The 8,469-nt window shown below is 50.8% G+C and overlaps 1 protein-coding gene across 2 annotated transcripts in view; it reads left to right on the top strand.

Moving 5' to 3' along the window:
- The first annotated feature begins 3,794 nt into the window (after positions 1-3,794).
- SLC38A7 (solute carrier family 38 member 7) overlaps positions 3,795-8,469 on the top strand; it is a 25,702-nt gene continuing 21,027 nt past the window's right edge. For both annotated transcript variants that reach the window (XR_002101204.1, XM_019535574.1), the window contains exons 1-5: positions 3,795-4,018; positions 5,483-5,960; positions 6,145-6,343; positions 6,756-6,900; positions 7,740-7,838. Coding sequence is in view for 1 of the 2 variants with exons in the window: in XM_019535574.1 (XP_019391119.1) it covers positions 5,694-5,960; positions 6,145-6,343; positions 6,756-6,900; positions 7,740-7,838 (710 nt within the window). In the remaining variant the exon portion in view is untranslated. The remainder of the gene's footprint in view (positions 4,019-5,482; positions 5,961-6,144; positions 6,344-6,755; positions 6,901-7,739; positions 7,839-8,469) is intronic.

The raw sequence follows: 8,469 nt of genomic DNA, 5'->3' as shown, positions 1-8,469 counted from the left end.
TATTGTTCAGATTAGTATGATGCAAGTGTAGAACAGCATCAGCTGGGTGCAGTGTAATTTTACAGTCACAATTTGTGCTAGTATAGGAAGGAATCTGGCTCAGGGATGACAGAGCACCAAGGAGTAGCACCAAGGCACGAGAGCTGCTAAATTCTTGAATTTGGTATTGAAATGAATGAGAAATACAGACACTCAGGCCTCTACTTGCCAAACCCCAAAGGTCACTGTATGGAAGCCCAGGGAAGCACAATAAAAATTGGTACATTTGCAGAACCCAGCTTTTTGTTTAGAAAAATATTTCCCCTCCATTATCCTGCATTTGGGCTCAAGCCAGGTTTCCTACCTGCTCCCCACCTCCTCTGCCAAACTTCATTCACTGACTGATCTGAACATGATGTTTCCAATGAGTCGCTTGGCTTCAAATAACCAGCAGAATTCTGAAAAGAGGGATGCAGGTGGGGAGGAGCATCATCACATATACCACAATGCATAGGTTTTTTCCAGGTACCATGAATAAGGGGCTTTACTGACATGCTGGGGGCCTCGGGATGGATTATCCAGTTTAATGTGGAAGCCACAACACAAAGAAGCTGGAACCAGCTCAAAACAATCTTCAGGGCTGGGAAACAAGGGCTTCCTGACCATGAGCAGCTAACAGACCACAACTGTCTGCAGAACAAAGGGTGCCTTGATTGGTGGAGCATCAAGACCAGTAAAAAGGAGAAGCTCGCTGAGGAATGAAGAGTTTGGAAGGGATCAGGGGAAGCCTATTGAGCCCTGAAATCAACGGATTCACTCCTTCAGCGCTGCCTGACTAGCCATGGTGTTGCCACTCCCGGGCAATTTAAGCTTTGGCTGGATCCGCCCCGGTCTCTCGCGTCTCCCATCTGCAGGATCACACATTACAGGAAAGCAGGGCTGGAAGGGGCCTCGCAAGGCCTAGCCCAGGCCCTGCTCACGGCAGGTGCATCCTTAACTAAACTAGCCGTCCCTGCCCAGCCTGCTCTCGAGCGTGTCGCAGGGCTGGGCTGTGGGACGCGGAGCAGGCGCAGGCGGCGCGGCGAGAGCTCTAGAGCCCACTGCTGCCCCCGCGCGGGGGGGCGGGGGGCGCCCGGCGGGGGGCGCGCGGGGGGGCGGGGCGGGACTACGCTCCCCAGCCTGCAGCGCGCGGGGCCGAGCCGCCGGGACCACGTGAGGCTCCAGCGGCTGCTGAAAAAGCCGGCGCCGGCGTAGGAGGCTGTTGTGGGGGTTTGGCCCCGGCTCTGTCCTGACGATCGGCGGAGCCCTCCGGCCCCGGGGTATCGGGGCATCGGTCCCAGAGGTACTGCGGTCAGTGCTCGCTCTACTCTCCCCGGACTGCAAGGTCCCAGCTCCGCGGGGCGCGCGCGGCTGCCGAAGGGGCAGGGCCGCTGGCAGGGGGTGTCCCGGGCAGCAGCAGGCCTGCCTGGGCGGGGGTGAAGGGCCTTGCGCTCCCCCTCGGCCGGGCTGTGTCCTGTCGCCCAGCTCAGCCCAGCGAGGGGCCCCCGGGGCGGAGTCCTGGGCTAAGGGCAGGCCCGTGACAGCAGCTGCTCTCGGGGATCCTTTGCTGAGACGAGGCCCACGGTGCCTCTGGCCTGGCTCCCAGCCTGAGGAGTGGTTCTACCCTTCTTTGGAGCAGGACCCATTTGTAAACACCCATGACCAGTCCTGACCCAGTGGCCCTCACTCCTTTAAAGGAGAATCCATTTCTGAAATTTGTTGGCAATCCTTTCATACATTCTTGCAACCCACCTCTGGGTCACAACCCACAGGTTGAGAAGTGCTAAGAGACCAATGCAGTGTGCTTCAGAGGGAGGGCTGAGCCCATCTAGTGCACCAGGCAGGCTAAGCCATGTTCTGTTTAAGGATTTCCCAGGCTTCTGGGCTCTTGTGCCCTATTTCTGCTACATGTATCAGGGTGATTTTTTTAAGTTTTCCTCAGAGGCATTGGGTGTTGGTGGCAGCCAAGCATGGGGACTTGTGCCAGTGCTGCTGCGGGGACCAAACCTGGAAGTTCCTGGCTACAGGGGCTTGTCTTTCTGCTCAGGGTCTGACCAATTGCCAGATTTGGAGTCAGGAAGGAATTCTACCCTATGGTCAGATTGGTACAGACCGTGGGGGCTTTTGCCTTCCTCTCATGAGGGTCATGGCCCTCTACTCAGCATCTCTTGAGCATTTATTGATGACATTTCATAGAAGTAGGATGTTGGCTGCCACAGTTCGGCTTTACTTGTGGCAGGTTAGGGTGTTAGGTCTATGTCATATCAGGGTTGATGGTTGTCTGATGTAGAGTTTAGATTATGGTTTGTATGGGATGGTTTGGATAGGGATGATCCTACTTCAGGCAGGGGGCTGGACTAGATGACCTCTGTAGGTCCCTTCCAGCCCAAATTCTATAGGATTCTGTGAGTTTAGACTGCATCAGATGCTGTATTTTGAGGGTTTATATCACACACAACTAGTGTGGTTGAGATGGAGAACATGTTCCCTTACCATCATGATCCTCCCATCTGTTAGCATGCCCTCTGTAGTGCATCAGTCGGCTGAATTCAGAGTTCAGGTGTCCACCCAGGGCTTTTATACAGTTTAGCTTACCTGAGCATTCCTGTCTGTAACCAATCACCTGGCTCAGACATGATGTCTCCTCTGAAGAATTGGGTATCATTAGCAGGGTGAATGGAGACATGCTTCCAGCCAGTTTATTTGATGACTGTGCTCTATTTTCTTTAATCCTGTGTTGTAATCCTGATGGTGTACAGTTAAATTCTCTTACTGGGTTGCATTTGGAGTTGGGCCCTGGATTTAGGCCTGTTAATGCTTTGGGTTGAGTTGATGACGCACAACAGAGTAAACCTCAATCTACTCCCTCATTTCTTTGTTTTCCCTTTTCCAGCTCAGAATTAAAACAAGCTTAATTAGATGAGTGCACCATAGAGCTGTCTCTGGCACCACTTGGTGTCATTACTGTCTTGAGGTGGAAGGAATAGAGTATCAATGATGTCTTACCTTAGAACAGTGGTTTTCAACCTTTTTTCATTTGTGGACCCCTAAACACTTTTCAGTGGAGGTGCAGACCGCTTTGGAAATTTCAAATGGAGTTGTGGACCCTAGTGAATTGTAAGTGGTGGGTATTTACATACTTTTGATTGATCATGATAATCTTTTGCAGATCTCTTGGATGTAGTCTGCGGACTGCCAGGGGTGTGAGGACCACAGGTTGAAAGCCGCTGCCTAAGAAAATTAACCAAGGCGTTGTGCATAGCAAGACAGATGAGGACATCAACCTGAAGTCCCTTGTGAAGCTCTACCTCTTCCTGTAATGAGGAAACACAGTCTAACTTCATAATTTGGGGAACCCGTCCACACTGTGAGTGTATGAGCTGTTTCTGAATAGCTGTCTAAATATCTGGACATTAACCTTTAGGATCAAAAATTGTGTGAGAGAGTTTGGATTTATGCCTTTTTGCTTAGCAGTTATTTTTCTCTCTTTTTAACCTTCTGGAATTCCCTTCTTTCACATTTTTTTTGGAAATCACTTGGAAAGACCCACAGCACTGGAATGTATACGTGTGCTAGTCTGTGAGTCAGGGGTTGAGAAGTTAATTTTCTCACAGAGATATCTTTCCTCTCAGCTGCTTGTCAAGAATTTGATTTAAAGATATTAACAAAATCCACAAAGACTCATACCGCTCCCACACCACTACGTCTCTTTTTTTTTTAAATCAAGTTTTGCTTTCACAATGCTTTCAGTGGAAGAGTGTCTGAGAAAAACAGGAAAGAGAAGGGGCCTGTCTTCTAAGGGTAGAAGACCAAGGAAATCTTCTCACCGCCTCTGTTTTCTCTTTCTTTTTTGGGTGTCCCTTTTAAGCATTGATTATAGTTCATAGTAGCCTCTGGCAATGGGTCCTAACAGGGGTGTGGTTTTGAATGTCTCCTCTGGAGGAAGATCAGGAAACAGCTGTGGCTGAGGAGCTGTGGGATTGTACCAGGAAGGGCTGTGGTAAGTGTGAACTCCAGCCACAGCCTTTTGCACTGCTTGGCTGAAAGGATCATCCTGCGCTCTGGAGCTGCCACTTGCACTGCCCAGCTGGAGAAGCTGGGTGTGGTGACACCTGGGGCAGGCAAGACCATCCTCCCCCCACCAAAAAAAAATATCCTTACCACAGGGGTCAGAGGAGTTTTTCCCAGAGCACAGAACTCCTTAGTTACCCTGCACCTGCCCGCTTTAGGTTTATCACAATATCCTAATACTGGCAGGAGCATGCTGCAGCACCATGGTTGAGAAGCATGAAGATGAGCAGAGGCAGCACAACAGTGGTTCTCAACCAGGGTGCAACGAGACTCAAAGAATTCATGGAGGGTGCCCTGACTCTAGAAAGGCTGAAAACACCTGATTTGTTGGGTAGTTTTATTAGATGTGTATCTGAGCCACGGAGGTCAGGACTTTTTATAAAACCTGGCTGATTTTTAGTGTTGGAGAAGGGAGTCACTTGTTATAAGCTCCAACTATTTGAAGAGGCCTATTTTTATAGCAGTTCTTTAAATTATGGTCTTTCATGCTTGTTCTTATCCCAAAGGTGTTTTGGTCAGGTTTTCTGAGATAGGTATGGGAATCTGTTGTTTGTTTCACCAGATAAGAAATGTTCCCTCTGGTCTGACTGGTCATTCCAACTTCAAGTCTTTCCCTGAACTTTGCCCCACAGGAGCAGGCAAACTCTTGCAGCAGTTGCAGAAATTTGGGCTGGAAATAAGGAAGTTGATTTCGAAACGCAGTTTTGTTTGTGTCAGCATCAGGTCTGTGATAAGGCACCAACTGCAAAGCCTTGGAGACTGAAACTGTTAATCCACAGAATAATTGCAGTGCAAGCTGTCTCCTGTGTTCATGGTGCCTCAGCACTGACTGACAGTCATCTCCCTCTGTCAATTCAATCTACTAGGACAACTCTTGTGGCTTGCACAACATGGACTTCTGGGACATGAGCTGAGACCCACTAGACTTGTCTCACATAAGCCAGTTATAGCAGTGCTGGGTTTCTTGGCTCAGGCAACAGAGGCTCCTACTTTAAGATCCAGTGGTCCCAGGTTTGTTCCCTGCTGCTGGCTGCCCACCCATGAGTGTAGTGCAGAGATTTCCCAACCACCCGGCTGTGAAGGGTTGGCTGCCGGGTTGTGGCATCAGCTTTAGGCGGCAACAGCTCTGCCTTCAGCTCAGCTCCCCAGGTCCATGCTGCCCCCAGCTGCATCCCCCTGCCTGGCCCAGCCCGGCCCTGTGGCCCCTCACTGCTGCTGGTTCATGGTATAAAAAAGGTTGGGAATCACTGGTGTAGTGTTCCATTTTAGTGAAGGGTGTAGTTGTGTAGAGGCTGATGGAGTACTAGGGCAGTCTGGGTCTTGGGGCCAGCTCTGCCTGGCATGACTTTCATATGCACTAGGTAGTGATGCTGTCCCCTTTGTCCTCTTCTAGGTGCAGTGAAGTGGTCTGTGCCTGGTGCCCCCCAGATGGTGCCCATAACAGGAGAATGAACCTGACTGCCTTGTAACTCCTGGGACGCTGGACCCTGACTGGAGTCAGCAGTGTGGAGTGGTGCTTGTTCTGACTGCAGGCTTGGCACAGTGCTGAAGAGACACAGAAGGGTGTTAGTGCTGTGCTGACTGGCCACTGCACAGCAAGGGAAATGGCTCAGTACAATGTGGGGATCAACAGCGAGTTCAGAGATTGGGAGTGGAGTGCAGATGCTGGGGAGCGGGCAAGGCTGCTGCAGAGCCCCAGTGTGGAGACTGTGCCCAAAAGCAGCGAGGGGCAGGAACATGGCACAGGGGCCACCTCTACGCTGGGAGCCATCTTCATTGTGGTGAACGCTGCTCTGGGGGCCGGGTTGCTCAACTTTCCTGCAGCCTTCAGCACAGCAGGTGGAGTGGCAGCAGGGATCACGCTGCAGATGGTGAGAAGAGCTGCATGGGGGGATATGGGCACCTCTACAATAGAGAGACTGGATCTTGTGGAAGACACGTTAGAATATGGTCTTTCTTGCCAGCCCTGGGCCCTGTCATGGTGCCTCAGCCTGGGAGGGATGGGTGACAGGGGCTCTGGTATCTAGCACTCTGACTGTTCCTGTCTTCCCCCAGTGCATGCTGGTTTTCATCATTGGAGGTCTGGTCATCCTGGCCTACTGCTCACAGGCCAGCAATGAGCGGACATACCAGGAGGTGGTGTGGGCTGTGTGTGGCAAGGTCGCTGGTGTGCTCTGTGAGGTTGCCATTGCTGTCTATACCTTTGGTACCTGCATTGCCTTCCTTATCATCATCGGGGACCAGCAGGACAAGAGTAAGTGCCTGGGGCTTGCTGTGCCTGTCTCTGGGAATGGGGTCCTTGTGAGTGAGAATGAGAGGGCTTGTATCCCCCTGTAGTAGCTGGGCCCTGCTGTCCGTGAGGACTGGGCTGAGGAGATGTCTCAGCATCGGTCTGTATCTCCACTTGCCTGAGGGTAGTGATAGTGCTGCACAGAATTGATTTCTGTGGCCCATCTCAACCACCATGAAAGCTCACAGTAGATGTATCCGTGATGGGCCCCAGGAGTTTACATTTCCTGTCCAAGCTGCTTTTCTTCCACCAAGCCCAGCCTGGACTGAGATCTCCTTTCCCTGCCCTCCAGACACAAAGAAGATGGTCCACACAACTTGGCATTGTCCTTAGCTGTTCCCTGACTGCTTGATTCTGTCCTTGTCTCCTCACCTAGTCGTTGCTGCATTGGTGACGGATCCAGAGGGGGCAGACAATAGCCACTGGTACACAGATCGCAAGTTCACCATCAGCATCACTGCCTTCCTGCTGATTCTGCCCCTCTCCATCCCAAAGGAGATTGGCTTCCAGAAATATGCCAGGTGGGTGGGGAGAGCTAGACTAGGATTGATGTATGAGAGGATGCAAAGGAAATAGGAACCAGGTGTGTCAGACTTGGAGCCTGTGACCAGTGTGTCCACAAGTGCTCTCAGAGGCAGTGATCTAATGAGTAGGGCACTGACTTGGAACTGGGGAGAGCAGGGTTCTATTCCCAGCTTTGCTAGTAACCTCTGTGACCTTGGGCTGATCCCTTCTCCTCTGTCTTACTTTCCTCACTTGTAAAATGGGGACATTAAAGTGCTTTGAGATCCTTAGATGAAAAGTACTGAATAACTTCTTTCTCTGGAGCAGTATATCACAAATGTTCCTCTGTCCAGCTTACAGATTGGGGGCTGTAGCTTTCAAGTGCCTTCTGATATTTCTGGAGATGAAGACAGTCCAATAGGAAAAAAGACAAGGAGGAATCATAAGACATTAGTAATCTCTTAGTCCTGTCACTGTCTAAAGAGTTGATGAAAGGAGTATTGATATATACTGGTGGCTGGTGAGCTAACTGCCTCTCTGTCAGAACAGGGCTAGAGACTAGAGATACTCCAGCTAGGAGAAGTGGTCTGCTTAGACACACTGCCACCAGTGCAGCTGGACTGGTGGTCATTGTTACTGGAGACTTAAAGTGATAATGGCCATAGTGAGAAAATTAGATGGATCATTGTGTGGTATTGGAACTGTAGTAATTTCCTTCAGGTCCTAGAGAGAGCCATGGGGATGTACTAGGGAGAGGGAGGAGCTATTGGTCAATGTCCTTCTTCAGGCTCAGGGGATCTGGACAGGTTCTGAGGAGCTGAGGGGGCAGCCCTGTGATGTATTGTCTGTCTTGCAGCTCCCTCAGTGTGATTGGGACCTGGTATGTCACAGCTGTTGTCATCTTCAAATACATCTGGCCGGACAAGGAGATCAAGCCAGGGCAGATTCCCACAAGGTATGCAAGAGTGGGCTAATGCAGGCTCGTTTGGTAACTGGAGAACACCCATGCTTCAGAATGGGGTCATGTTGATTCACATGTTCAGTTTGGGAGGTAAAGGGCTGGATGTCTCCCTAGATCTCACCCAGAGCAGCTGGCTGTGGTTAGCAGTGAAGTAGTCTATTCTGCAGTGTATTTAACTGTCATGGGTTAGCTCCACAATTCTTTTCTGTTGAGTTCATGGGTCTCCAAGAGCTGATTGCTAGGACTGCCTGCAGACTTTGACAAATAGTGGTGCTTGGGCTTTGGTCATTTCTAAAGAGTTTGCCTTATGACCATAGAGGATGGAACCATTTTTATTAGTGTGTCAATTTATTGTTTGACTAAAGCTTCTTTGCTTTAATCCCTCTGTCACGGAGTCACGTAAGTGCCCCGCGACTGTGAGGGTGATTTGCAGAGCTGCCAATCACCCGGGCAGCTCAGGTGCTGGTTACCAGGGCAACCAGGTGGGTCACGTGGCCAGAAGGGGGCAGGGCCAGGCCTTTATAAACAGCTTAGGCTGGAGCCTGCCTCACAGTTCCCTTCTGGGTGCCGCAGGAGCAGGAGCTCTGCGGCTGAGCTGAGTGGCCTGAGTTAGTGGTCGCAGCCT

The sequence above is a fragment of the Crocodylus porosus genome, unplaced genomic scaffold (assembly GCF_001723895.1).
Source record: "Crocodylus porosus isolate Cpor-Errol unplaced genomic scaffold, CroPor_comp1, whole genome shotgun sequence".
NCBI lineage: Eukaryota > Metazoa > Chordata > Crocodylia > Crocodylidae > Crocodylus > Crocodylus porosus.
The sequence above is the reverse complement of the archived record's forward strand: the minus strand, read 5'-3'. Positions and strand labels throughout refer to the sequence as shown.